Here is a 27,961-nt window from a genome sequence, read left to right as displayed (position 1 = left end):
GGATTTTCATGCTACTAGTATTTGCACGGGAAAAAAAAAAGATTTTCCTAAAATAACTGGTTAAGTGGTCAAGTCATTTAAAAAATGAGATTAAAATCAGCTGTGTTGAAGTGATTACAAAATATCACAAGCCCTCAAAACTATACCCAACATTCCAGTACACGTTTATTTACTTATATTATCTATGGAATACATTAATATCACAATATGCAAAATACAAGTTTCTAATAAAACAATCAACTTAAGCAGGATTTATTCCAATCATTGCAGAGAAAAGCGCAGCTAAACTTGTACAGAAATGTAAACAGGTATTGAAAGCCTACAGCCATCTGCTACAGAAGTGATGACTTCAGCTCCTGTCAGAAGAATCTAACACACAGTAACAACCCTCTTTACAAACCACAGTGAAGAGGCACCAAGTACTTGTGGAGCTTCATCTCGGCCTCCATTTGATGTTTTTCACACCATGAAATTGTCTTTTCAAAGCGTGGCTGTCTGCCCACTCAGCATTTAGAAATGAGTCATCATCGTCCTCTTCAAGTTTCTATGAACAGAACCAACAGGTTAAGGCAGCAGTAATGAGTGTAACCTGTGCTCAGTCTCTGTGCTACTATAGCTCACAGACAGTTAAATAACACCGTACCTTAAGTTCCTCTTGCTTTCTGTAGTAATACAGCATCATCTGTTTTTGTTCTTCATGGCTAATCAGAGGCTCACGTCCTGGAGCTCCTTGACCTTTCTGAAAGAGGAAGCATATATATATTTATATATATATATATATATTTATTTTTTTTTTCAGATGGCATTTATGATATAAAATGGGCCAAGAGAAGCTGCTAAGCAAAGATTGTCTGAAGGAAGATCTTGCTATAAGGTTTCTCAAATTTAAAAAGATTTTCAGGATAGGAGGATAAATAAAAACAGGATTACTGAGCCTGTTTTACTTAAACTCTGCTCTACAAAGACATTAGAAATCTCTCGGTGTTAAAGCCATTCCCAGTGTCTCAGAACGGTCCCATCCATTGTGAGTTCCTCTGCAAACATTGATTCAAGATGGCTTTCCTTTGGTAAAGGAAAACAGTTACAAAACGCTACAGATAATTTTTATTTGTAACTACAAATAAAAAAAAATCCAGTCAATTATCTTCATGGAAGAAGTGATGCATGCAGCAGAAAATAGCTGATGACAGCCATTGTCAACAATAACAAACAGAACAGTTTAAATTGAGATGGCAAATCCCCTATGGAACAAAAAGGGTCTGGCTTAGTTTAAATTAGCTCTGCAACTCAAGAATGCGGGCATCCATTGTGAGATAAGAAAAAACCACCATACTACTTTGCATTCTCCAAAGAGGTCCATCAACTAATTAAACAGTATGACAGCTTTCCTGGGAGCCTATGTTTCAATGGCTCTTCAATTGCCTCACCAATTTTCAGTCACCCAGATAGAAAAGAGAAAACAAATCTGGTCTTCCAAATGACAAAAAGCATGCCACTTGCCTTATCTTTGACCAATACAGATTACAGACACTTGCAGATAATAAGATCTGCTGTAGCCATTCTTGCTTCACAAGGTAGAGAAGCTCTTACTGCCAGAAAAGTGAAATGCAGCTCAAGAATAATTCTGAGCTATGGGCAAGTACTGCCTCCAAGTTATCTAACATTCACAAACACATCTTTTGAATACGATACACTAAAAGTGAACTGAAAATCCCAACGTCCTTCCCCTGAGTAAGGCTTTCTCACCTGAGGTGAGCAAAACTGCAGTCAGTGCACTGCTTTGTCCAGAGAATTGCAAACAGTTCCACCAACTTGGTACTGAACTCTGATAATGTGAGAACACAGCCATGGTGCCAGATGCCAGGACACACTTCATGATCACCTTCTGCTAAAGCATCAGTTCTATTAACCAAGGGGAAGAGGGAAATCTTCACCTTATTTTTGCTCACTATTCCAGAAGATGTCAGACCTATGTTCACAAGCCACGTGTGTCTCATCACATCTGTCTAGAAAGTCTGATTTCTTTTATGAAGTTCAGCTGTGAACTTTAGGAGAGGCACAGCTGACAGCACAGCTGGGTGGTACTGGTCTTTCCTTCTAGCACTCAGTGAATTCCCTGACCCTGGGTCAAACTATGTTTGGGCTCTTTCACAACCCATGTCCTCAAAGAAGACAAGGTCACAGAACAACTGAGACAGCTTGAGGACCTGCCCCCAAGAAACGTCGGTCACCACATTCAGGAAGGTGCTGGGGTGCATGTATTCTCTCTCAATCAAATTAAAAGTTGATGAGGGTATTCTGCCTAGTGCTCCACACTGAGACGGAACCGAGAGCCAGATGGGCTTTTGTGTGTATTTAAACTTTTCAGGTTGTGTTTAATCAAGTCTTAAGTACCTCTTTGATGCACTTTATGAAAGTGCTATGGAGCAGGTAATAAAAATTACAGTATTTAACTGATAGGCAAAGGAATTACTAAGAAAAGAATTGGGATATAACAAACGAAAAGCTTAAAACGATAGATGTCATTTGAAGACATTTAAGCTGGATCTAATCCAGACCACTTTATACACCTAATACCAGTTCTCTGCCAGATGGCCACAAATGGATAACAAGGAAATCCAGCGATACTTACTTTCTGTATCTTGACAATGATAGTTGTTTTCTCATTTCTGCCTACATAATCGGAAAGCAACTTTGTTTCTTTCAACTCCTTTCCTGCCCACCATAACTGCGCTTCGGATTCTTCTATGACTTCAAGCCCAGCCTGTGGTAAATAATCAGGGTGAAGAGTGTGCATGAGAGAACTTACTGGGGTGGAGGCACTCCCTTCTTTTTTGATTTATTTATTTTTTCCAAAACTAGTTATTTTTTTCCTGGAATACAATCCAGAATTAACAGAAAGACCAGTGGGATTCACCTGGGTTTACACTTCACATCTCTTTTATTGCACTTTTTATATTAATCTAAAGGAACTTGGTTCATATCCCATTTCAGTTTTAACAGAAACACTTTGGGAAGCAAAATTTTAACACTCACCTTGAAAAGAACTTACTTACAAGTTATTTTCACTGGGTCCCAGGCTTACTTGAAGTCAGCTTTGTACGTAACATTTAAAATATAATTCGTTCATCTTATTTCTATAGTCAAGCTATTGGTGTGCTTTCACGTAAAGCATCAGACAACATTTGATGAAATTTCTCATGCACAAGGAAACAAAGTCACCTTAACTGATAGAACAGCATAGCACAGAAGGAACCCAGATGCTACGTGTAACACAAAAATGTGACTGCATACGTGAGTTCCTGACAAGCCTTCTTTATCTTCCAGCTCCATCCTGATTGGATCGTGTGGAGGCAATCCCATTGGATACACAATCATCACGGCCCCTCGAAGCTGGTCCAATGCATCCTTCACCATCTCCAGATTAACACACACATTGGCCTGAACTTGTTTCTGAAATACAGGCAGGAATCACTGATAACAGACATACACACACACGTAAGATGCGGAGAGAATGTGAGTGAAAAAGTAAAGTTTGGCATATTCATGCAGAGACCTGAAAGACCTTGAGGTCATTGCAAACTAGACTGCAACAGACAAAGGGGGAAAACAACCAACCAACCACACAAGCCACATCTAGAAAAGAAGACCTGAAGTTTCTTCTCAGTGATCGAACAGCTCCGATTGAGCAAAAGACAACACAAGAGTAAGAAAATGCTGCCTCCTGGTGGACATTATTAAGCTCGTTAACTGATGAGTCAAATTGGTATCTCAACCTCACATTTTACCATTTAATTTACAATTAACACACCAGCAATGTAACTGTCAAGCAGGCCAGTTTAAGTTCACAGGCAACACTAAAAATTGATTAACTATCCGTATAACTGGCTTAAATCCATTTTAGACTTCTGCACCCACTAATTCCCAGGAGCAGAAGATTGAGGAGAAGAAAATGACTTGCAAGTATTTACCAAAACATGAATCAGATAAAAATATTCATGAATTAGTGTTCCAAATTCGTATGAAAGCTGGGACACTATGTAGAATATGAATATCCATACATTTGGTAGAGTGAACTGAAACCGTAGTCACATCAAGGCATGCTCTTATGCTTATCTTCAAGCACATAAACTCATTGAGTCCGAGTGAGCATCTGAGTGCTTGAAAAACCAAGGCTTAATCTAGGAGGTTAGAGTTTTTCAATTAGTCATACGTAACAGTCAAAAGACTGTGTTAATGAGCAAGAGGTATTTTATTCCAGGAACATCACAGCACACTGTTAATTTTTCACCAGAAAACATGACAAGCATTCACCTAAAGAATGCATCGGTAGCAAATGAGAAGCGTGTGGATGAAATTAAATGCAATTTAATCATTCAGCAAGGTCTCGGCTGCCAGAATTCACTTGGTGTTTAATACCTGCTTCCTTAACTTGTTGAACCAGCTTGCCAAAAGCCATTCAGAAAATCATTAACAGAAGCATCAGTTTCTGTTAGATCATTCCCATCGCTGCAGGATATTACTGAAAAACTGTTCAGTGCCCTTGCACTGAAGAAAGTCCACTTTTAATTAAACTGTGCAACTACAGGGCCTCTATTAGGAAAGTCCCACGTATCACATGCTGCTTTGGAAAACTTACCTTAGAGATTAATGCCTTGGCTTCCTCTATTGTCTTTTTTATAACTTGCTGCATTTTTTCATTTGGAGCTACAAAATAAGAGAGGTGTACTCAATACTCTATATTTGCTATGAAAACAAATGAAACAAAACCACATAAAAACAAAAAGAGGAAACAACAACAACAAACAACCAAAACACACACGCACAGAACCCCACCAACAGAGCAAACTGCCTGTCCAGGTTATTCTCTACTGTAAGCAAATGTAACACTGTTCAATCACAAAGCAAGAAATACATTTACTGCTAAATTGTAGCCTATTTTCCAAATGGACGCTTTATTGTCAAACTTCTTACTAACTTAAGAAACAAAATTGCATTTCTCCTGGGCACAGTAAAACTTAGTTTTCCCTGGAGACATCTGACTGGCACTGGGAACTTCACTGAAGCCAAAAATACTGAGAAAAAAGCAACAGCCACAATGCCCCTCACCACAACCCAAAGGAAGACTCTTTCTCATACGACTATTGTGGTACTGGCAGATGTGCTTTAATCAGGAGCAACAGCTTGAAGCTTGCTGGCTTTATTAGCCTAATTAAAACCCCAATCTAATTTGATATGAAACACGCATTGTATTTGCATGGTTATTTACTTTGATTGCTATAAAAATCATCTACCCACAAACAAAAATACAATTATATCATACCAATTTGCAGCTAAGCATTTAAGTGCATCATTTACTGTATTGCAACAGTTAATATTACAGACCTGCCCACCTGCTAACAAATAAATGTCCAAGTCTGACTGTAAGTCATAGAGGAACTATATATTAAGGCAAATTGCTATTTTTTTTTTATTATTATAAGGCCTGACATTGCTCATCACTGGCAAATTCTGAATGCAAATGAGTGCCCCAAGACACATGAGAGAGACTCAGCCACTTGGCTGATACAGGTATGAGGGAAAGCATTCCTTTATATTATAAGCCCTTTATTCAGGGAGGTCTAAACTTGCTTGGACAACGTGTTGTGTTAGAAGAACTATTTACCCCAAAATAAGACATCAGGAACAAGCTGCTCATGGATGTCAAGCTAAAGCTACATTTTTCAAAGATTCCTCCTTAACTGAACTGCCTTGCAATCCATGCCTACAGGTCTGCTGTGCTGAACAGAGACCAAGACAGAACCTCTGCTGCACAGCCAGCCTTCGTGCCCTCAACTTCAAAGACTGGTGCTTGATACGTGCACCAAGAACTAAGATCAGATCAATTGGTAGAACTCTGTCATTTCTCTGCTTGTTTTTGGAGTTTACTTCTGAATGTTACAGTTGCAAAATTAATAAGTGCTGAAGAGATGTAATACCACTCAGGCTTTTAAATCTACACTACGTTAGATTGTAATCCAGGATTTAGGTATAGCTTTGCCGATTCATTGTGATGACAGGCTATTAAATAGCTACTACTTAGCAAATAGAAATGCCTTTAGCACAGTTTGTGTGTAGTAGGATGATTGCTGAAATCAGCAAACAAACATTAGCTGGCTAACCTGCTGTCTTGACAGATACCAAGGTATGCATTTGCTAATTGCTTTTGCCTTCTTTTCAGGGTGGAAAAGCAAAAAGGAGAGGCGCAGAATCACAATTTAATAAGTTGTGACATCCTGGGGACAAGAGACAACCATCCGCGCCCTCCTTACCATGCCCGTTTCTTCGTCCAATCTCATCCTTCTTGAAGACACTCCCACCGCTGGGCACGCATTTCTCCGCCCACTCGTCCTTTAACTTCAGTTCTTCAATCTGCTCATCCGTCAGCCCCTGCATACTGGGCGGCAGGTACACACCGTGCTCCGCCAGCTCCTGCATCTCTTCGGAAAGCGTCGAGAGCACAAGGTTATCGGCCTGCCTTACCGACAACGCACCACGTACGCGACCCACTCAGGAAACGCGTGCGCAGCCGAGGCGGGGATCCCCGCTCCCTCGGCCTTCGCGACGCCCGCGGGAGGCAGGGCCGGTACCTGCGCACAGCCACTGCACTTTCAGCCTGCCGTTGTAGATACGGGCGACGAGGGGCGCCAGCTCTGCGAGGCGGGCGCTGCAGGCCGCCTCCAGCAGGAACTGGCTCTCATCGCCGCGCTTCACGTGCAGCCGCACCATAGCGGGGCCGGCCCGACGGGTGGGGGAAACGACGGCGGGGCCCAGCGGCACGTCGCGCGTGCGCGGAGAGGGAGATGGTTGGAGGCGCCGCCCGCCTCTCCGCGCCCGCAGCAACGGACGCGCGTCTCTGGATACGGGCGGGGAGGCGGGACAGCACTTCCGCTTCCGGCCTGAGCGGGTGGGGCACTCGTGAGGGACAGTGAGGACGGGGCGGCCGTGTGGGGGCTGCTGTCACGTTGCAGTGGGGCGAATCCACGTATATGAAGCTGAGGAATGAAGTCTTTCATGCTTTCTGTCTCACAAACTCTGAAAGGCCCTTTCCTTCCCAGTGCTTCCACCTGAAACGGTTCTTCATTAATTACAGCGCAGCTCCCACTGTGACCCCACCAAGTGCTCTCAAGCCATCCACTTCCAACCAGTGCCCAGACTTCCTCTGGAAAGCTGAGGGCTGCAAGGATACTGGCGGTGCCAGCGCTCTCCTCAGAAGAGGTTTGAGGTGAACATTTGGTTTCCTGCTCATCGGTAAAATGCTGTTTTTTTCTTCCTCTGTCGGTGCCCTGGCAGCATCCCAAGCTGTTCCTTGATCCCGAGGAGCACCAGGAGAAGGGCAGCATGAGGACTCAGCCATCTGCTGCAGACATCTGACTTTCAGTGTCTCCTGTCTCATCCTGACCAAGTTTGCACTCGCAGACATCTCTGCAAGGATCCATTCTTCGCCCTGTCAGTCAGCAAGTGAAATCCCACGGAGCTGTTGGCAGTTCCACTGGGAGATGCTCAAGTGTCACCATGGCGCCCATGTGTCATGACAGTGACATCTCTATGCAGTGCCAGAGAAGGCATTGCTGACCTGCACTTATTGCACAGAGCCATGGCTGTTGTCATTTGAGTCAGGGAACAAATAAAGCTGTGTCTGAAAGGGATGACTGCTCACCCAGACCTCACTTCCCCTTTCTTGTGTGGCACCAAAATCACTCCATTCTGGCCTCCTTGATGTCCCTCTGGTTCTCCAGGTGGAGGTGGAGGTCTCCAGCTGAGGCCCCTCAGTACGCTCAGCACAGGGCAGAGGAGCTGAGGGGAGGCCTGATGGCGGCTGCAGCTCTCCCAGGGAGCGGAGGGGCAGCGCTGAGCTCTGCTCTGTGTGACAGCGACAGGGCCCGAGGGAACGGCATGGAGCTGTGTCAGGGGAGGGGTGGCTGGGGGTTAGGGACAGTGCTGCACCACAGCGCGGTGGGCGTGGAACGGGATGCACAGGGCAGGGGGCATGGCCCCCAGTACCAGAGTTCAAGGAGTGTAATTTGGTGCCTGGCCCCCGAGGCATGGACTGGGCTGCAGCTGTCCTTCAGCAGCAACAGGAAAGGTCTAGCTTTTACAGACAAATGTCTTGTGCCCACAAGATGACAGAAAATAAGCTCTGCGTGTGTTAAAAGGCTACCGCTGCTCACAGAGTTGAGACAGAAAAGCGGTATTGCCATCCGGTTCTCTGGTAAACAGGGCCCCAGGGAAGTATCCATCACGAGCAGAGAAGAAGGTAAGTTGTTAAGGGCAGGTATGTTTATTTCGTTAATACAACACCGCCTTCCACAGGGTATATACGGAATGTTGTACACCACTGAGTTTCAATACTGCAGTTCTGTAAAGTATACAGCCATAGATATTGTGTGCCACAAGCAATAAAACTGTTACATTTAACAGAGCAATTTACCACAGGGAACATGGAACTCGTGTAAATGTGTTGAGCGTTTCTATTTTAAATTCTTAGTAATTCAGAACTTCTGCTAGTAATTCTTTTCGTTAATACACGCTACAGTGGTTAGCAATATATATATATACACACACTACAGTTTTGGAGCAGTTCTCGTGATCTTTGCAGTACTTTGCTGTCCATCTCCGTAATCCTGTATAGTGCAGAGGTGCTGTATACCAGGTGCATTTTAGACAGTAGTTTTTAATCACTGTAATTAAGTATTCAATGAAGAACATATTTATCACGTAACTCCCACTAGGAAAAAGATTCCCCCCAAAATGTTTTGCTAATGTAAGAATATACCAAAACACTGATCACACAGATGTTTACAGCAACAGTGTAAAACAAGGTCACCCACATATCGAAGCACAAAGATTTAGAGTACCACTGCTGTTTAAAATGTACAAGTACTGTTTAATGAGCTGAACAGAAAAAAAAAAAAAGCACAATATAAAACTCACTACAGTCACTCCTCTATCCCACTGCAGCTCACGGCTAGCCGGGCAGCGTTAAAGGAAAAGCAGATTCGTTTATTAATAACCTTTTAATAGCATCTGAGAATGTTTAAAAAGTACTGTCGTTGTGCATTTTGCTGCTATGAACATAATGCTAGGACGTTGGGTTTCCGTCACTAGTTTTGCAGAACCAGTACAGCTCGTTTGCAAGTAAAGCCATTGAGCGTAGGCAGGCGACTGCAGTCCCCCAAGAGACGACAACGGTGTGCCACGTTCAGCTTTCCATGGAAGTATATGACTGCATATGAAAGCTGTGTCCCGAGATAGCACGAACTGTGAGGAGAATGGTTTTAGCACGCGTAAGTAGAGCTAAGGAAATCAGTTACTTTAAATTGCCTCAGGATAACGAAATATCACATTTTAGGTAATGTTATGTGAGCTTTAGAGAACACAAGAGCACAGAGTTGCCTTTTCATAGCGTAATATGCAGAGCTGTGACGTAGCCTTCGCTAGCCTCAAGGCAGCACAAACACGGGACGGTCACCGTCTCTGGGGGACAAAGGGTCACTTGTTGAGCTTAACTGCAGAAGTGACAGAACGATATCATTCAGCTCAGAGAATGCTCTCTGCTTTGAAGGCATGGCTTTGAAAACACAGCAGTGAGTATAACAGTAGACAGGAAGGATGCTGGGAGGACAGTGTGAACGTGGAAGATGACTTTCTCCTCTGCTGCTGTAACATGACTGCCAGTTCCTTGCCCCCACGTCCTTCTGTAGGACAAGGAAGCCCTTCCAACTCGTGAAAGAAGAGTGGGACGAGCTAATGGCAGTATGTTGTCTGCAGCTGGTAAAAGACTGCTTGCTTTATCAAATCTCAAGGGGATTTTTTTTCCAGAGGTTGAGGGAAAACCTGTATCAGTTGTTTCCAATTTGTGGGAAAAAATGATTTTAAGATAGCAGTGAATGAGTGGATGATATGGAGCAGTAATTCTGAATCAATGATGCTGAATATATGTCACAGTAATGTTTAGCAGCTGAAATGTACTGACACAGAAAATTAAAGTCAAATACTGAATATATTAATATACAAAGTATTGTTTGTATTTTGAAATTAAACTATTTTCGTTGTGCCTCAAATTCAAATATAAGCCTTACAAATCTCCATAGCATCTGTTATAAATTAAACAACTTCTAAACAATGCTTGTCAACATTCAAATCTCAATAAACTTTGGCAGCTCTTTGGTAAATACTTATAAATAGCAATTAACAAAACAGTAAAAAGGGAGTGGGAAGGCTACCAGCAGGGAGCCCCCCTCTTGAGATTCCACAGGGGGGAAGAGAACAGAGAGAGCTCCCTAGGCAAAGACTATTTCCAAAATTGGGATATTTTACTGAGATTAGTAGCTCATCCTTCTTTTTTATTTCCATCTATTCAAATACTATTACATTGGGATTTTAATAAACTTCCGACCGTTTATTGTTTGTGCTCTACCATATATACATATTCAAAATTTATACACAAATAACAGTGGCTGTTTACGAGTAAAGTTTCAGTGCATTTGACAAGTAATTATTGCACACAGAGTAATCTCAAATGCCCAATTATTCTACTGGATAAATGTAGCAACAAATATAACCTCTTACTTCTTTTTTTTTTTGAAGACCTATCTTTCTGTAAAATCTTGCGTTGGCGACACTTTAGGTGCCAAAGAAGTGAAAGGATCTGCAGGGGATCTGTTGCTGGTTGCTCTCGATGGGACAGGAGGTGCGGGCGGTCTTCTTGCTGGCATCGTATAGAAACAATCAGTAGAACTTTTATTCCAGTCATTACCAAAGGTAAAGTCTGAACCAAGAAAAGTACTTTGTTCAGTGCCCAGCAAATCTGGAGATCCAGCTGACATCCTGGAACCCATTTGCTTAAAATCTGGAACACTTTTAGATGGCTTTAGCTTTACATGGAAATTCTCCTCCTCCTCGTCAAACGTTACCCATCCTTTTGGCTGTACATTTTTTACCATGAGAGATCTACTTCGCAAGCAAGAACTGTTTTCAGGTGCATCAGCAGAAAATACAGGCTTGCTCGTATTAGAACTGGGGGGATTTAGAGAAGGGAAAGGACTGAAAGCGGCGTGTCCTTCCTGTGAATGTGAAGTTATTTCAGGTCCTTGAGTGTCTGTTCTAAACGGGTTTCCAGCAGTAAGCGTTCTTTCAGTGAATGGATTTGTGCGGTTCAGCCCAGTAACAAATGGATTTGGAGAGCTGCGCGTGTGTTCCTGGGATATGTTAAGAGTTGGAGCAGGAGGCATTGCTGGCATGCAACTTACAGTATTCAAAAGATCATTTCTTTGCGTTGCAGAAGGCAACTGCATCGATTCCTTTTGGTTTAAGGTTGGACCAGCTGATGTTCGAGCAGATGTCTGCATCTTTGACACAAGCAGCTGAAATGACAAATCTTCAAAAGGGTCGCTACTCAACTGTGTTTCAAGTTTAGTGCCATATGTTCCATTTGTTTTAACCTGGAAAGAAAACAAGGTGCTTAGTAATCACATGACTGTTTTTAAGACTATTACCGACTCCCCATTTCTCAGTTTTACGAGAAGAAAAGAAGCTGTTGGGCTTAAACTGAAACTTCAATACAACTTGGCTGCGACTCGCACAACACGCTTATTGTAAAATGATTGCTTCTTTTCTGGAACAAAAAAAAAACCCCTTAGCCACTTTTCTTCCTGATAGCTAAAGTTAACTCCCCGTCCCACAGCTTCATGCAACTCAGAACCCTGGCCAAAAGCTCGACTGGATGTTGTATCAGAAACTCTTCACAAAGCCTGGGCAATTGTGCTGTATCCTAAACAAGTGATAACCCAGCACAGATGTGAAAGAAAAAGCTCTATTTTTCAATGCTGGAGAGTTTCTAACATGGATGTTAAAAGCAATATTTAAGCATCACAATGAAAATTAGTGCTATTAATGTATGCGCTTTAGGCATCTCTATGTAGATGTCTCATTTGTAGGCATCTCCAGTACTTCTTGACATGTGAAGCTACAATCACCATCTTTGGCAGGAGGGGGAGGGACTTTCTTTAAAAAACACATTATGATTTTAAAATGGTGCGTTATCATTGTTCACAATAAGACCAAATGGAGGAGACAATTTTCTCCATGAACCTTCCTTATCTTTTAAAACCAAAATATTCTTCAAACAACAATGTAATGATTATACCTTGTTCCAACTGTCCAAAAAGGTAGAATATTTACTACCTACAGTTTGTCTGAGTCACAACACGGACAGAACAAAGTTTGGAGTTCCTCCTTATTTTTGCTAAAGCAAAGCAATTAAGGTTGTTAGAATAACTTCTGAGAGTTCCAAACAGCGCTGTCATTTTAACACTTTACTTTCATATACCAAAACAGTTTAAATGTTTAGCATGAAAACTGTTAACTACTGCTTTGTTGAACTAGGATGCTAGCTAAAGCTATCCACTGAAATACAGTATTAACCCCAGGCTTAAAAATAAAAAAGTTTTTACTGCACTCTGCCAGTGGTTTGAAGCACTTCTCCACACATCTACTCACTAAGCAGCTATAGAAAAAATTGGATGATTCAGTTTAGAGACTCTCTGCACTTACAAAAATATCGAAGTTCTGTGTTTTTATCAGAGCAACATTAGTTGCATGCATCTCTGCTATTAATAAGCCAAAGAGTTTCTAAAACAGATGCAGCCTAAGATTACCAAACCATGAACAGAACCGTTCATCTTATTAGGAGGCAGTGTTTCAGAAAACAGCGCTAAAATAGAGACATCAAGTAACAGAGGGAGAATATGTACAACACTGAACCACAGAATGAATCTAAATGAAATGCAGCTTGGCACAAGTTGCTTAAATCCTACGTTCATTCACCAAGTAATCAAAAAGTACAAAATCCCAAAGAAAACGATGAATCCCAATTGCTCTTTATTGTAGGCAAAATTTGGTCTGAATAATTCTGGAAACAGATGCTTTTAAATTATCCCAAGTATAAAAGCATCTGTTTTACTATGGCTAATAGTAAGATCACTGTTCTTTGAGAAATGTCGAATGTGTTTTACTTTGAAAAACACCTACTTGTTGGTTTCATTTCCTGTGAGCAGCAGACTCAGTCTAAACAGTTTATGGAAGATCTAATTGTTTCAATAAAGATGATGAAGCAAAATGTTTGCTATGCCTCTAGTAAATACAGTTAACACTATCAATTTTCACTGAATTATGAAAAGAAAAAGCAAACTATGGCATGACAGTCAATCCATTAATGTGGACAGATGATTTTAATGTGGATGAGACTGCAGATGTATGAAAGCCAGATTCATACATCTTTTCTGCTTGAATAGATGGAGACCACATACAATATTGGTAAATAGTCAGATACCTGTTACCCTGATGGTTGCTCCTGCTTGTGAAAGAGAAACAGACATCAAAGGAAAGAACATTAGGGAGAAAATCCAAGTAACAAAGCAATCTCATGTTAAAAAATTCTTAGTTTTAGCAAGAACATTTTTTGGTGATATGAAATTAAAATAAAAATATTTTAAAACAACAATTTTAAAATTCTGTTTGTATCTCAGTGTAATATTTACAAGTTTCACCATTAAGAGTTCATAAAAGCAGCCTGAGCCAATTCCAATTTTATTTCCAAACGGATGTTCGTTGTGCAGCTGATTTGTGCTGGTTTGTGATAATTGACTATATAAAAATTTGCCTACGCATGGTCTAATTCTAATCACCCATTAATATAAAAAGCACCACAGTGTCCTTCTGGGAACTGTGTTGATACAATCTTCCAGCTGTAGTAACAGCTTCTGAATCCAAAAAACTATAAAGACTTCCCACTCTATGAAAAACCCAAATCTTCTGTTTACAGAAAGCATTAAAAACCTGTTGTTTTTAAGCATACTTTTGATTGCTGTGTATACGCACAGATAAGAGTAATTTCTTAGTAATTCTGAAAGAATTACAGCTTGCTTTCACAAAACTTTCAGTGGTAAAACTACATTTAGAAGGTGAGAGGCTTTCAAAGACAACACAATGTTATCTGCCTCTGTTCAAAGAAGTGGTACATTCTCGAGTACCTTATGCCTATGTATATATTCTCTGCTGTCAAAACTTCATGCTTTCTAGCAAACTCCACAAGTCCTGATACTGTACCTCTATATTCAAAAACATCCTCCTCCTTTGGCCAAAGTTTCCAAAATAAAAAAAAGTTAACAGGTAAAGAGAGAGGTTCAGCATAAAGAAAGGAAGATCATTTAAAAATGTTTAATAGAATTCAAAGTCATCATCTCGGGGAGGCCACTGCACTGCTGTACAAAATAGGTACTACCAAACAGCTTTTCTGAAAGTGGACTTCAGATGAAGAGAGCTGAGCGTAGGCTAAAAACATGACACCTTGGCAGAAAAAAACAAATGTACAACAAATGTACTCTTGCTGTTAAGGTGGCACAAAACTAACAGCTACAATGAATGCGGACTTTGATACAAGTTGGGATTATCTGGCCTAGCACCTGATGCTGTAGTAGTGAATATCACTGGCCTTAAGTGAAGAAGTACATCTGTCTTAAGAACCCTAAGTTAAAAGTTTAGTATTCAAGTTATTTACAAGTCAATACAAAAGCCATTAAGTATTATTCAACCACAAGCTGATTTATGGATCCAATCTCTTGACCTTTCTCTTTCTTTCTTTGAGTTTCTCATAAATCCACAGCATGCAGTACAAACTGTTAATTTACTTAATGAAAAGACAATATGTATATATATTTTGTTTCAAACTTACTTGCTGCTGCGAAGGAGCAGATTCAGAAGGCAAAGTGTGGGCTGATCGGCTACGAGGAGGTGGTTGTGGGGGTGGTTCCAGACTTGGTGGGGCACTTGTCTGAGGTGGATGTGATGCCACTGGTATCAAAGGCTCTTGCATCTTTAGTGCAGGTGGTGGCTGAGTCACGGGCTGGGCAGGAGCAGCCTGTGGCTTTAGTGGTTCTGGAAGCAATGGGGAGCCTGCAAGTATATTTTCAGTATTGTTCAATGTAAAGAATTGTTACAGAAACTTCAAAAATGTCATGAATGAGAATGTGTGGATGTGGAAGCACCAAAGAGAACTGCAGAAAGAGTGGCTGCAAGAAAAAGCAAGTATTAGAAGATACTAGATTAGAAGTCAAAAGCCCAGCATACCTCCTTGAAAAAAACGTATTAATCCAGAGAGGAAACAGAGCCAAAAGATGTGCCATTCCTAAATGTACCTCAGTTATATTTAAACACATTTTTGATGTCACTGTTATAAAGTGCATATTTTGACATTAGCACAGTGAAAAAGAAAACACACAGAAAACTTTTATCTTTCAATTTAGGGAGTGAAACACAATTCCTATTCCAAAAATATGATTACGAAGCAATCACTGCAGGGAATGATCCCTGATAAAACACCTCTGATCAGAAAGGCTGAGAAACCTAGACCAGAACACAGTGATCTGCTTGAAGAGTTTCTCTTGTTGGAATGAAACTTGTGTGCCCAGATTTCCCCCAGTGCTGCCTACTATCTGGTACAGTTTTACAATACTGGTTGATGATCAGCACTAACAGAAACTCTCAGATGTTACTGCATTTGAAAACCTTCATTTGTAGTAAAAACTGAGGAAATCTGTGAAATACAAAGGCAGCAAAATGTTAAACCAGAGACAGTACCTCCTGATCAAACACTGACATTTAGAGTTAACTTCTAAATATGTATATATATACTTTGGAAGAAATAAAACTTACCCCTTGGTGGTTCAGCTGGCTTGGCTTGAGGTTCAGGTGTTGGTCTTCCACCCGAGGGGCGGACATGGCTTTGTGGTGCACTAATAACTCCAGCTCGAGGTGGAATAGTCTAATGATGGGTAAAGAGAAAGGATTTTAAGTTCAACTTCAGTTCTGTAATCATCTACTGCTAATTGACTAGAGATAATTAAGGGTTGTGAAAAATAAGTTCTTTGGCAACAGTTGTTGAGTTATTTGTTCATGCATATATACAAGCAGAGAATAGATTCTCAAAATATTAAAAGCATCCAAGTCAAAGCAAAGGATTTTTACAACAGTCTTCTACTTTATATAATAGGTACCAGCGTAACATTAAAAACACTTACTATTTTGTCACAATTAGTAACTGAATTTGACCTCAGACTGTGAAATATTTTAACAAAAAACAAAACAAAACATGAACCTTATTTTATAAGTACCTTATTTTTTAAGTATACATTGATTAAGCACACTCTGTCAACACAGGCTGTAGATACTCTCCACTGTTTAGGTTGTAACTATAGCCTGCTATTTGCAAACAGCAGCTACAGCCAGGTCTGTTTATAGAACATCCAAGATATGGATAAGAGGCTGTGGTTATTTCTTTTAACAAAGGTAAGTTTGCTAATTTGAAAGAAATTACACTTGTTCCCCAGCAAGTAGGATTACCAAAACATACATTTTGCATCAGCTGAAGGCTGGAGTCTTCCCAAAGAAGCTTATATGCCAGGAATAAAATTACTCTCACAAAACAAAGTAGAAGAACCTACGTGTGTCTTTAAATAGAAATAGGAAAGTACTGTAGATCACAACTGAAGCTGAATGAGTTGCAAACACCTGAAAGCCAAATGTAAATTATCGTGGAACAAGATAATTTAAGATTTGTTCCCTCTAGGATTTTGTATGCGTCATATATTCCCACAGGAAGTGAATAACAATGCATGCTCTGAAAATGGTTTTCAGAGCTAGTCCGCAATTCTTTACACAAACAGGATCAAATAATATACAAACAAACTTCACCACTTGAAAATAAGTACTGTACTTGACGCTACTTCTACTAGATGTACAGATGTACTGTACTTCCAAAGCTTTTTCTAATGTCTGATTCATTAAGCTTGGCTGAATCCATTTAACAACTATCTCATGCTTCATGCCACACAACCTTGGAAACACCTGACTTCTCTTTCACTGCCAAGAAACATGCCACCAGGCTTTATTTTTTCTTTTAATGTTTAGAAAGTAGGCAGAGCAGATGGATTAAATTCCAAAATGCAAACCAAAAGTTATGCACCAAAACAAATTGAAACTAAGCCTAAGGAACCACTTGGAGGGAAATGAGCTCGCAGTGGTTACTGTCCCTGGTCCTGAAAGCTGTGGAAGGAAATGCTGCCCAAAATACAACCTGTGAAAAGGATGTCATTTCAGCTCAGAAATCTGAAAAAGGGTCAAGTCTCTTAGATGTCTTTTGATCTTGCATCTGTTATAACTTAGGAAGACACCACCAACGTAATAAACTGTAGAAATGCAGAAAGAAAATGATTTTGAATAAAAAAAGGCGTACCGGTCGAGCAGCAGCATATCCAGCAGTTCCTGCACTTGAAAATCCAGTTGAAGGTGGAGGCTGACTACGAGCTGGAACAGATATTAGAAACGGCTGACTTAGAACAAATTTCAAAATCAACTTATTTCTGTATTATAATTAGTACAAAGCATGTGTCTGTATTACCTAAGTTATCTTTTCTTTGTGTTCCGGGACTTTTTTGTGCTTTGAAGCATGGAAAAAAAATCACATTACCTTTGTTAGATAAGATACAAACAGGTATTATACAGTAATGGTACATTATCACTAATGGAAACAGGAGCAAAGAGACATTAGTCATTTGAGTTATTACAGATTAGAGTCTACCAATCAGCTAAACTGTTACCCCAGCGCACTCTTACCCCAGACTGTATCTGTGAAGTAATTTGACCCTTTAATTGCAAATTAAGTCAAATCACCTCCTGATTGTTGCAAGCTAAAGATGTCGACTTGTACAGGTACCCTGTGTTCTGCACCTCGCTAGGAGCGGTTGTTTTCTTTGTAGTATATCCTGTAGATATTCTAACAGCAGTCTTTAAAACAAAGAGAACTTCTGTAACATGCTGATTCAAAAAATCAGGAGATTAGAAGTGTACATCTATAATTAAACATGATTCAACAATCTAAAGGGTCTACACCAAATTTCCTGAACTTACTCTCTTTGCTTATAGGATAAATGTATCACAGCACCAACCTCAACATTTGCGTGCTGATGCTCATGACTGCCTTGTATGCAGCATTCAAGTTGTGAAGTGCAAGATATGGAAAAGTTACCTTTACCTCAGATAAGTGCACGATTTCTAATGGGCCAAGAGTTTTAGGATTCTGGCTTGTGTTTCTGTTGCCTACTTCCCAGGAAGGTAAAATCATCATGTCAGTCACTGTAACTGGAAGGAACACACTGTGGTACATAAGACACTTTATCAAATCATCTTCCAGTTAGCAGGCAATCCTGCTTTCTTAGAACCGGATAGAATGGGTTCCTGGGTCCAGTTCTCAGTAGATACAACTTGTACCCAGAATAATCTGGCTTAGTTCACCCTACTTTGAGAATGGGGTTGGACTAAAATGACCACCAGAGGTCCCTTCCAATCTAAACTACTCTCTCTATATAATGATTTCAGCAATACAGCCAAAATTCACTATGGCATACTGGTGTACATTCTGATTATGACTACATTAGGACTTGCACTGCCATACCTATGTTTACTACAAAGAGCAGAAACCCCAAACTCTGCTGTCAAAGCTAAAACAGGACCCATTCAGAACCATATGCACATACTCCAACTAGAATAAAGCAAGAAAAATATTCATCATAAATGTATGTAACATACATTTAGTTACTAGAATTCAAATAGATATATTAAGCTCTTTAAAAAGAGATAAATTAAATTATAGGCTAAATTATCTGAATGGAAATTTCTGTCACAATACATAAATATGTAGTTCTTTATGAAAAAAATCCAGATTCCCAGTTTAGTTTCAGGTACAGTATCAGTCAGTTACATCTTCCTTTAGGAGTCTGCCTTGAAAGTATTCTTGAGTAGTGCAGTCTAATTTTTCATTTCATTTTTTGTAATTGAAGACTGCTTCTACAACAGTTCACACCACCACTGGACAGCGGCGAACAACTCACCTTTCTGAAAAGTATGTCAAATAAAAGAAATATAATAAATGCCTTAATGAAACTGTCTTTATCATCACAAGAACAATATCACTCAGGTATTAAAACAGAAGTTCATTTCTAGAAAACAAAAATAGTTATGTTACCTTCTACTTCTCTCTTAGCTACCCCAGGACTGGGAGGAGCTCCAAGACCTTTTCAGAGAAAGAAGAGAAGCTGTACATTGCATAAGAAAAGCAGTAGATTGAGAAAGTACAAACAAAAACAGAAAGGATGCTGCCCCAAGACAGCTCTATGTAATTTAAAAATAGCCTAGCTAGATTGTAGGTACTTGTAGAGGAACTGTTTGGAGCAGCATGGGGAAACCAGACTGATAGGCATTAGAGATCAACAAGAACAAGTTTAGAAATACTTTACACTACAGATGAAAAAGATTTTAATTCCTTCAGTATACGCTCTCCACAATCTTTTATAAATTCAGAATGATATTAAATGTAACTCTTGAAATTTTTCGTAATCAAAACACATTATCTATGCTCCAACACTTGAAAGCAAATGTGCGTCACTTATACTCAGCCACATTAGGTTTGGTTCCTAGAATTTGGGAGAATACTATGTATTTCTGACAAGACAAGATCTGAATGAGCAAATCATTGGAATAGATCAGGTTCCCATGTTATATAGTGTACTTGATTGTACAGAATTATATCATTATTTCCAAGCAGCACTCTGTACATCAGAAAGCCATATCAACTCTCGTAGAGAATATCTGCAGTTAGATGTTAAAGTTCACACTGAGAGAAAAGATTTTCAGTCACGAAAATCATGCTGAAATATTTTGATTCTGTAACATGATCACGCCTATGTGGGGACCGTAAATATATGACAAAAACAGGGCAGGGCGCAGATAACAACAAATGGCATGAAAGGAGGAATCCTTAAGGTTTGCATATGGGAACAAGTAAAAATAATATCTGGCAACTCTCAAATGGCCTTAGTATAGACGAGGGAAAGGGAACTAGTGTTCAACATGACTACCTTAAAAGCAACATTTGCCTGAGCAATGACACAGTCTCATGTGCTTTTCTAATCATGTGCCAATATGTGGTATCTGCTCAGGAGCTCTTTATGATCTAGAAGAGTGCTGTGAGTGTTCTCAGACATGGGTTGAAGTGTCACTCAAGAGTAGGAAGATTAAAGGTTACAGATGAAGCTGGTATGTGACTATCTTCAGAGATGCCAAATACCTGGTTCTGATGAACATCTGTTTCCAAGATGTTCAATACTGGCACATAATATATTCTGGGTGAGTTCCAGGTTCTGCCAATTAACCCTAGATTTCCATTGCAAAAGTTTCCGACAGCAAACTTCTCAAAGAGAAAAGGCACTGCAGAGAGATGAATGAAGAATGTAGGGTGACACAGGAGGAAACATCAGAGCACCTCATTGCTTTCATATATATATATATATATATGCTATCCAAGAGTGGACGGGGGAAGAAAAGACTGCAGTAACCTGTAGGCTATTAGAGATCTACCTGCTAACTGGATTAAAAACAGGGCTGTGGAGAGCATTCCCAAGGAGTACAAGATACTCCTCTGACCCTGACTGTTCCTTTCACAGTATGAACGGAAATGGACACCTCAGCCCATACTTTGAACAGATATTTTCAGGATCGTCTGGTTAAGTAAATCTCATTTTATGCAAGATGATTAATAAACTCCTTTCAAGGGAAAGAATAGGGAGAACCTCTCTGGCCATAAGCACATAGATCAGTGCTCCTATGCTGATGTATCATACAGCTTGAAAATTCTAATTGCAGCTTTGCATAGTATTTTGCAGGTAAATATACCACACAGTTGTCTAACAACAGAGCTTTAAGTAAAGGGGTTTGATTTATCCAAAAATAAATCTGTAACTTATGCCCTGACGTCTTTTATACAGAACTGCATGTATTGCAAAGATTACATTTATGAATTAGCTTAATGGAAAATAAAACAACTCCTGTCTTTCATTAAATTATATGCATGGGCCTGTAAATATGTACGAGCACGTATATATAGACAGATATGCACCTGGGTCAGGGCAGTCCCAAGCACAAATACAGGCTGATAGGCAGAGAATGAATTGAGAGCAGTGCTGAAGAGAAGGGCTTGGAGGTAATGGCTGAAAAAGTCAACATGGGCAGGAAACTTGCACTTGGAGCCCAGCATGCCTACTGAGTCCTGGGCAGCATCAACAAAAGCGTGATCAGCAGGGCAAAGGAAGTGATCATGGACTTATACTCCACTGTTGTGGGAGTGCACAGTGCCAGCTCAAGACATCTAACCATGTCTCTTTACTTTTATAAGCCTTATCCTGCCAGAGGAAAACATTCCTCATTTCACAACAACATCTCATTCGTGCCATTGCTTTTTGGCAGTATGCACGTTTGTGACCGACTATTTTCAAGTATGTAATAAAGGAGAAATAAAATGCTGTTAAAAATCTCTGATGAACATATTCTTTCCTCAGAGGGCGGTGATGCGCTGGCACAGCTGCCCAGAGAAGCTGTAGTGCCCCAACCCTGGAATCACTCAAGGTCAGGTTGGATGGGGCCCTGAGCAGCCTGAGCTGGTGGGAGATGTCCCTCTCCATGGCAGAGTGTTGGAACTAGGTGATCTTTAAGGCTGCTTCCAACCATTTTAAGCTCTTGAGCGTGCATATCGGAGAAATCTAGGCTTACACCTGAACAATGCAATGAATGCTCTAGCATTAATTTTTTTTCCTCTGTTGCTGAACAGTTCTTCAGTAGGGGAAGAAGGAAAGCTCTTTTTTTTTAAGCAATAAAAAATACACCTTCTTCAAAACAACTGCAATGTCCCATGTTTTAATGTACTCAACCTTAGGTCTGGTTTTTTTTGTTGTTTTTTTTTTTAAGTGACAGAGGGAAAATAAAGATATTGAATGGTTCTTGAAAGGTTAAATTTAACACGTGACTGTAAATGTCAACATACACTAACCAGTACTTGCTGCTTGGGTGCATTTGCTTTCACATCTTAGCAGATTTGCATTTCTTTGCATATCAATTTTGCTGCTATATTTTCTAGGTTTATAATCTTTATTTAGAGGATAATCACAGTGAAGAGGTAACACACATTACTCAAATGATTGCATATACTGAAGATATTGTGCATTTTCTCCGTCTTAACCTCATTTTAATAGTTTAAACCAATGATTAAAAAAAAAACAACTGTCAGCCTTTCCTGCATTAATCAGGAGAACTTTGAGTATTACTCCTAAAAGGAAAAAAAGCAAAACATGTTACTATCTTCAAGTAACTGGCAACAGCCTCTCCCATTTCAAATATTCCCTAAGAATCATAATGCAGTACAGCATCTTAATTTTGAACCATAAACAATTGAGAGCTTATAGAATCCTCAAAATGACAATAGCAGGCAAAACATCTACACTTTGCAAACCTCTACATTCAACAGGCAGTTTTGTTTCCATTATTTTTTGAAATCTGCATTCCTTATGATATGAAGTATAACCAAATTCTAAAAAACCTTCAGATGCCCAAACTGCAGTCCCTCCTTGAGTGCATACTTAGCTGTTAGAAGAAACATGATGGGCACTGAAGGGAGTGAAGCCCTCGAAATAAAAAGTTAGAACATGGAGAAAAGAATCCTAATGTTTTAAATGCACGACATTTCGAAGATATGAACTATGTCATTTTGCATGTGCTCTAGATGTCAGACGCTTCTACAGTATGCAGAGGTATTTTCACAGTGTTTAGGAGCCTGCATTCTAGATAAGAGAAATGGATGCCATTTTCACAAGCACTATGACATTTACATTGCTTCCAGTCCTGTGCTGACTTCCTCCGAACTAAGCTCAGGTACTGCTGAAAAGCAAAGCATCATGCCTTACAAATGTACCCCATGCGTGGAAAATGTAGAGGACAGAAAAAGTAGGATGAGCTTTAAGTCAGAATAATACATGAAAAAAATGTATTTTACACTCTTAAAAAAATGATTCCATAAAGAGCAAGTTTTATGCAACCTATAACTCTTTATGCAAAGCCACGTTGGGAAAGAGCAAAAAATGAAGGATAGTCTTTCAATTGACACTGAAATTGGATAAACACGCTTCAATCGATGCACAAAAAACTATATAGGACTGAAGTAGTACAGCAAATTGAATCTCACATATGTTGTGCGTTATACATATACTGTTTTCTAAAGCTTAAGCATTTTAATTTGGAATATTATGCCATAATAACCCCCCATTCTTAACTGAATCTAAGAGCTGTGCACATCTCTGGCCCCACAATAGAATAAGTCATATTTATAGACTCTGTGAAACAGATTACTTCTTTCAGAATTGTTTTCACCAAAAGACCTTATTTCCTACCAACTGAGTGGCAACACCTGAACAGCCATTAAGAAAGTATTCCAGAGACTCAGTGTATCCCATGTACTAAAGAACTGACTTAAGTCCAAGCAGGACAGCTCAGCTACAGGGCAAGAGATGAAAAGGGACAAACATTAGTTTCAAGAAGCACTCTGAGAATGGGTGAGTTGCTACAACGTGCTAAACCAGATCAAACTGGAAAAAATAAAACCAGCCAAACAGTTTATAAGGCCCTCAGCATTATTAAAAGGAAAGGAATTAAGGGAGAATGATTTCAGGACTTTGTTTCTTTGCAGACTCGTAGCTCTTGAGTGCCTTTAAAGTAACTACATAAATACCTTTGCTGAATTTGTACTGCTGAATTACACCCTAGTTCTGAGAACTATGAAGGATGATGTATCCTGTGTCTAGGAAAGGCTTAGGAGTATGTTTCACATACTTGGAAATAGAAAAATAAACTATGCAGATGTCAATATTCATCCTAGAAACATATACAGCTCAGTGATTCACAGTTCTCTGCTAACTGCTCATCATCCCAGGGAAATCTGGCCAGACTCTGGCAGCAGGTTCAGTTTGAACAATTAATAGAACATCACAACCCATTTCATAGTGTGCCTTTTCATGAACAGCAAGGAAAAGAAAAACCTCTCACAACTACCAGCAAGACAGCTTTCACTGAAAAGTTAGTTGGGTATACTGCCACACGGACAAAGAACAAGGTGGAAGCATGGAACAATGCTAATGTGACTACAGCGTACCAAGTTCTGGAGAAATACTGTTTCGCTAAAAAATCAAGCGTAATTCAACAGGGGGTACAAACACTGGGAAAGAAAAATGAATCAATTTAAAATGCCAATATCATTTCTGCCTTTGGACATCAATATTATGTACAGTCACAAGAGACCATTGAAATGTTGCTATACAGTCATATTTGAAAACAATTAAAAAGAATTACCTCCAAATTCTTTTCTAGCAGGTGCAGGACTCCTGCCGCCTTACAGTATTTAATAAATGAATGCAGCATAATGAAAAAGATCAGTGTGTAAGAGGGAAGAGAAAGAATGAGAAAAATGACAAGGGTCAGTGTGTTAGTAACTATGCTGAACATCCAGTTCTGAACATCCAGTTTCTCTTAATGCTCAATTGTTTATACATTTGCAGATGATCCAGATGAATTCTGTATTAAAAACTCAGACGTGATAAAGCGCATATATAGTTGATGTCAAAACTAAAGGAATATAAATCAGTGATTGTGCAAGATTCTTTATCTTTTGTATAAAAATTAAGATGCTATACAAACGTGAAAATGTCCATTACACTATGCTATGGGAAGCCCACGTTTTAAAGCTGTAGAAATCAGTCTGTAAGCATTATAAACTTATTCATTAAATAAGACAGTAATTAAATGGTGCTGAAAAATGCTGTTACTTCAACATCATAATTTTGCTACTAAATGCAATTAAATATTTTATTTAAAAGCTCTGGTGGGGTTGTGTTGAGCCCCAAAACGTGTGCACTTTGGGTCTGGAACTCCTAAGCTCATCTCACAGGGCCAAAACAAAATGTTTCCAATCTCCTGATACTGTGTCACCACATTACCTGATGGTGGAGGTGGCCTCTGTGGGGGAGCGGGACGTGCAGGAGGAGCAACAGGGCGGGGTGGTGGAGGGCGCTTGGGCTCCAAGGCCTGAGAAGCGTCTTTCTGCTGGGTACCGAGTTGGATTTCATCTGGAGAACGTGGCAGAAAACAATGCAGAAATTGATCACTTGCTTATTCTAATCACAGTTAAGCTTTTCCTCCACAGACAGGATGGTCAGTTCACAGAACTTGTAAAAACAGTGATACAGAAGTAGCACTGAGGATTGGAGAGAGGGGGACAAAATTAAAGCAACAGTGAAAACAAGCCGATTTTTGTCTCACATGCTTTCACAAACACAATGTGAAAATCATATGTTATATATATACAATGCTTTCACAAATGCAATGACAGGAATAGCCTTTTTTATTACTTTAAGAGGGCTATTAAAAATAATCTACAAGCAAGTATTCTCCCACTAGGCCATTTCTCTGCCTCACCATACAGCAATAGAGGAAGTTGAGCAATATAATACACACTGTGCACAGAAACTGGTGGTCCAGGAGTTTTGGCTGGGGCTCGACTCGGTCTCACTGGGAGTGGGGGTCCATCTGACAGCGTAGGGGACTGACAAGGACTGGAACGTGGTGAGGAGCTTGGGGAGGTGCCAAGGCCGGAGCTTGAGGTTGGCTGCAGGTGCTGAGGAAGGATCTCTTCTACTTCAGCACTATAGTCATCAATGTCACCTAGATTACCACCACCCAGAAAAGAAAAGGCATGTCAAATAAAGGGAGCTATAATTATTTATTTTCAAAAGTGGGAAAATTATCAACTGACTCTGGATGTGGGATTTTCTGCAAAAAGCCCTTGCGTTTTTCCAAGAAATTTGCTCAAAGAATGCAATACCACAAGAAGTATCACCAGGCAAAGTGCCTTTGGCATACGTTTAGTGGAAAAACTGTGAGAAAGTACATAGATAAAAAACATGCAAGAGAAGAAAAGCAAACTGCAGAGGTGTGAGGGATGTAACAGTGATATTTGGCAGCTCAAGGATTCCATTACAAAAATGCTGACAAAAAAAAAAAAGACAGAAGCAAGGAACTGGAAATCAGCAAATGAATGCTAAAGATGAGCCTATTCCAAGGTGCAACAGAGAATGAAGGCTTCTTCATCCATTTGATATTTACCTGGCTTTAAAAGGTTCATCAGGTGGTTGTCAGGAGTGGTAAGCATATCAATACTTGGCATGGGAGCTTATTAGTCCTATCTGTTGTAGGGCCAAAAAAAATTAATTGCTCTGTAATGTGAATTTGGATTTCCTGCTTACAGTGCGTCTCCATAAAAATAAGAGCTGCCTGAATGAAGTGACCCCTGAGACACTACAGGATCGAGTGAAGAGGATAAAAAAGAGTGAGTAAATTAGTAAAACCTACTCATACAGTGCAAACTACCAACAGAAATGACAATGCTCAGTAAATTGGCAAGATATTATTGGAAATTAAAAGATCTTTGATTACCTTTTACTGCCAGGCATATGTTTGTTAAAGTAGTGCTGATATGTGTATTAAATTAACTAGATTAGTTAGAATTGCAAGCATTTCAGAAACAGCATTTTGTTCCAACAAACCTTCCATGTCATAGTCTGCAGTAACCTCAGCATCTTCACAAAGCAAAGTGGAGCTTGTTGATGAAGGCAGCCCAATGTTTATCTTCTCTAGATTCATTTCATCTTCTAAACTTTTGATCCAGTCTGGATTTTTTAAACTTATGTTTATAGTTCTTCCTAGTATCTGAATTGTCATAAAGGTACACACAAAACAAAACAAGTTAAAAACAGTGATATTAAAATTTGGCACTCTAGATTAAAAAAGAAAAAAAAAAGACTACTAAAAATATCACATGTAAGGTTATCAGAATTTATGGGACCAAACCACTACAGTGACATCACAGAAAAATAATTAACACTTTCACTTCATTTTTCTAATTAAGCGCATCTTTATTGTTTAAACCATGAGGTCCTGGGCAACCTGATCTAGCTGTGGTGTCGCTGTTCATTGCCGGGGAGCTGGACGAGATGGCCTTCAGAGGTCCCTTCCAACTCTAAGGATTTTATGATTCTATGATTAATTGCAGTTACTTAATGTTTTTCTAAAGTAAACCAGACAACTTGTATATCGAGATTTTTTCTTTTCAGCTAATAGAAAAGCTTCTGGTTTCTTAATTCTGACAGAAAGGTTACTTTTTGTAAAGGAAAACAGATTGCCTAAAGACTGTATTAATAAATTCACTATTAGATTGATAAACAGCCATTGTCCTGCAAACTGATACATGAAAAGGAGCCCCTGCAGTACAAGGGTTGTTGATGAGCTAGATGAGCTAGCTCCTGCTATAAATTCAGGGTAAAAGCTGTGCTATGTAAATCATTAAAGAAAAAAATACAATTAAAAAAATCATTTTTTTGATGATTAAATTAATTTTGTTACTTCCTTATGTTGGTTTTTGGAAGACTGTATAAATGCTATGAGGCTCTCAAAAGTAGAAACACTAGATGCAACAGTCTAGTGCACAACATAAAAATCTTATAAAAAGCAATCAAAAACAAAACATCTCTTAAAAACACTTCTCTTGGTATAAGAAAGTTTAGGAATTTTTACATTACCTCAGTACCATTCAAATTCATAACATTCAAAGCAGAACTTCCTTCCAAAAACGTTACCCACATCTTGTCTGCCACGAATCTGCAAAGTCCATTGATAAATACTTTGGAAACGATAGGTAAAAATATTTTATTCTACTTATGATCCTTTGTCTTAAAGGATTTTTCAATGATTCACTTGATGGTCAAGGCTTTTTGGTTTTGGCTTTTAAATGTCATGTGTATGTATATATATATATGTATAAAGGCTAATAAGTTTAAGTGAATGGACCCTTAGGGGAAAAATAGGCAGAAGAAATTGATAAATATTACACAGAAATCACTGTCCTCTTAAGGTTATGCAGCAACAGTTATACATT

The 27,961-nt window shown here is 39.5% G+C and overlaps 2 protein-coding genes across 9 annotated transcripts in view; both read right to left on the bottom strand.

Moving 5' to 3' along the window:
* Positions 1 to 56: 56 nt before the first annotated feature.
* Positions 57 to 6,819, bottom strand: CFAP298 (cilia and flagella associated protein 298). Of its 2 annotated transcripts, none has more exons than XM_065741780.1 (7): positions 6,630 to 6,818; positions 6,312 to 6,479; positions 4,640 to 4,707; positions 3,295 to 3,453; positions 2,633 to 2,764; positions 644 to 739; positions 57 to 544 (listed from the first exon to the last, which is right to left on the bottom strand). In XM_065741780.1, exons 1-7 carry the CDS (start codon positions 6,766 to 6,768, stop codon positions 434 to 436), a joined length of 873 nt encoding a protein of 290 aa, XP_065597852.1. In that variant the 5' UTR covers positions 6,769 to 6,818; the 3' UTR covers positions 57 to 433. The 2 variants fall into 2 exon arrangements, with proteins under 2 accessions (XP_065597852.1, XP_065597853.1); XM_065741781.1 differs by having other exon boundaries at positions 521 to 534; positions 637 to 739; positions 6,630 to 6,819.
* A 2,086-nt stretch (positions 6,820 to 8,905) lies between these two features.
* The window catches only part of SYNJ1 (synaptojanin 1), a 56,372-nt gene continuing 37,316 nt past the window's right edge, over positions 8,906 to 27,961 (bottom strand). For 2 of the 7 annotated variants that reach the window (XM_065741774.1, XM_065741779.1), the window contains exons 22-33: positions 27,606 to 27,684; positions 26,574 to 26,736; positions 25,486 to 25,692; positions 24,969 to 25,097; positions 24,325 to 24,363; positions 19,121 to 19,168; positions 17,498 to 17,536; positions 17,333 to 17,403; positions 15,754 to 15,862; positions 14,774 to 14,994; positions 13,373 to 13,396; positions 11,425 to 11,483 (exon numbers count right to left, since the gene is read on the bottom strand). In XM_065741774.1, the coding sequence (XP_065597846.1) occupies positions 13,376 to 13,396; positions 14,774 to 14,994; positions 15,754 to 15,862; positions 17,333 to 17,403; positions 17,498 to 17,536; positions 19,121 to 19,168; positions 24,325 to 24,363; positions 24,969 to 25,097; positions 25,486 to 25,692; positions 26,574 to 26,736; positions 27,606 to 27,684 (1,126 nt within the window). In that variant the 3' untranslated portion in view covers positions 11,425 to 11,483; positions 13,373 to 13,375. Of the gene's footprint in view, positions 11,484 to 13,372; positions 13,397 to 14,773; positions 14,995 to 15,753; positions 15,863 to 17,332; positions 17,404 to 17,497; positions 17,537 to 19,120; positions 19,169 to 24,324; positions 24,364 to 24,968; positions 25,098 to 25,485; positions 25,693 to 26,573; positions 26,737 to 27,605; positions 27,685 to 27,961 lie in introns of all 7 variants that reach the window. The other 5 variants (XM_065741772.1, XM_065741776.1, XM_065741775.1 and 2 more) reach the window with 4 other exon arrangements.

Source organism: Cyrtonyx montezumae, unplaced genomic scaffold (assembly GCF_038088225.1).
Source record: "Cyrtonyx montezumae isolate F1298 unplaced genomic scaffold, pur_monq_1.0 scaffold_3, whole genome shotgun sequence".
Taxonomy (NCBI): domain Eukaryota; kingdom Metazoa; phylum Chordata; class Aves; order Galliformes; family Odontophoridae; genus Cyrtonyx; species Cyrtonyx montezumae.
The sequence above is the reverse complement of the archived record's forward strand: the minus strand, read 5'-3'. Positions and strand labels throughout refer to the sequence as shown.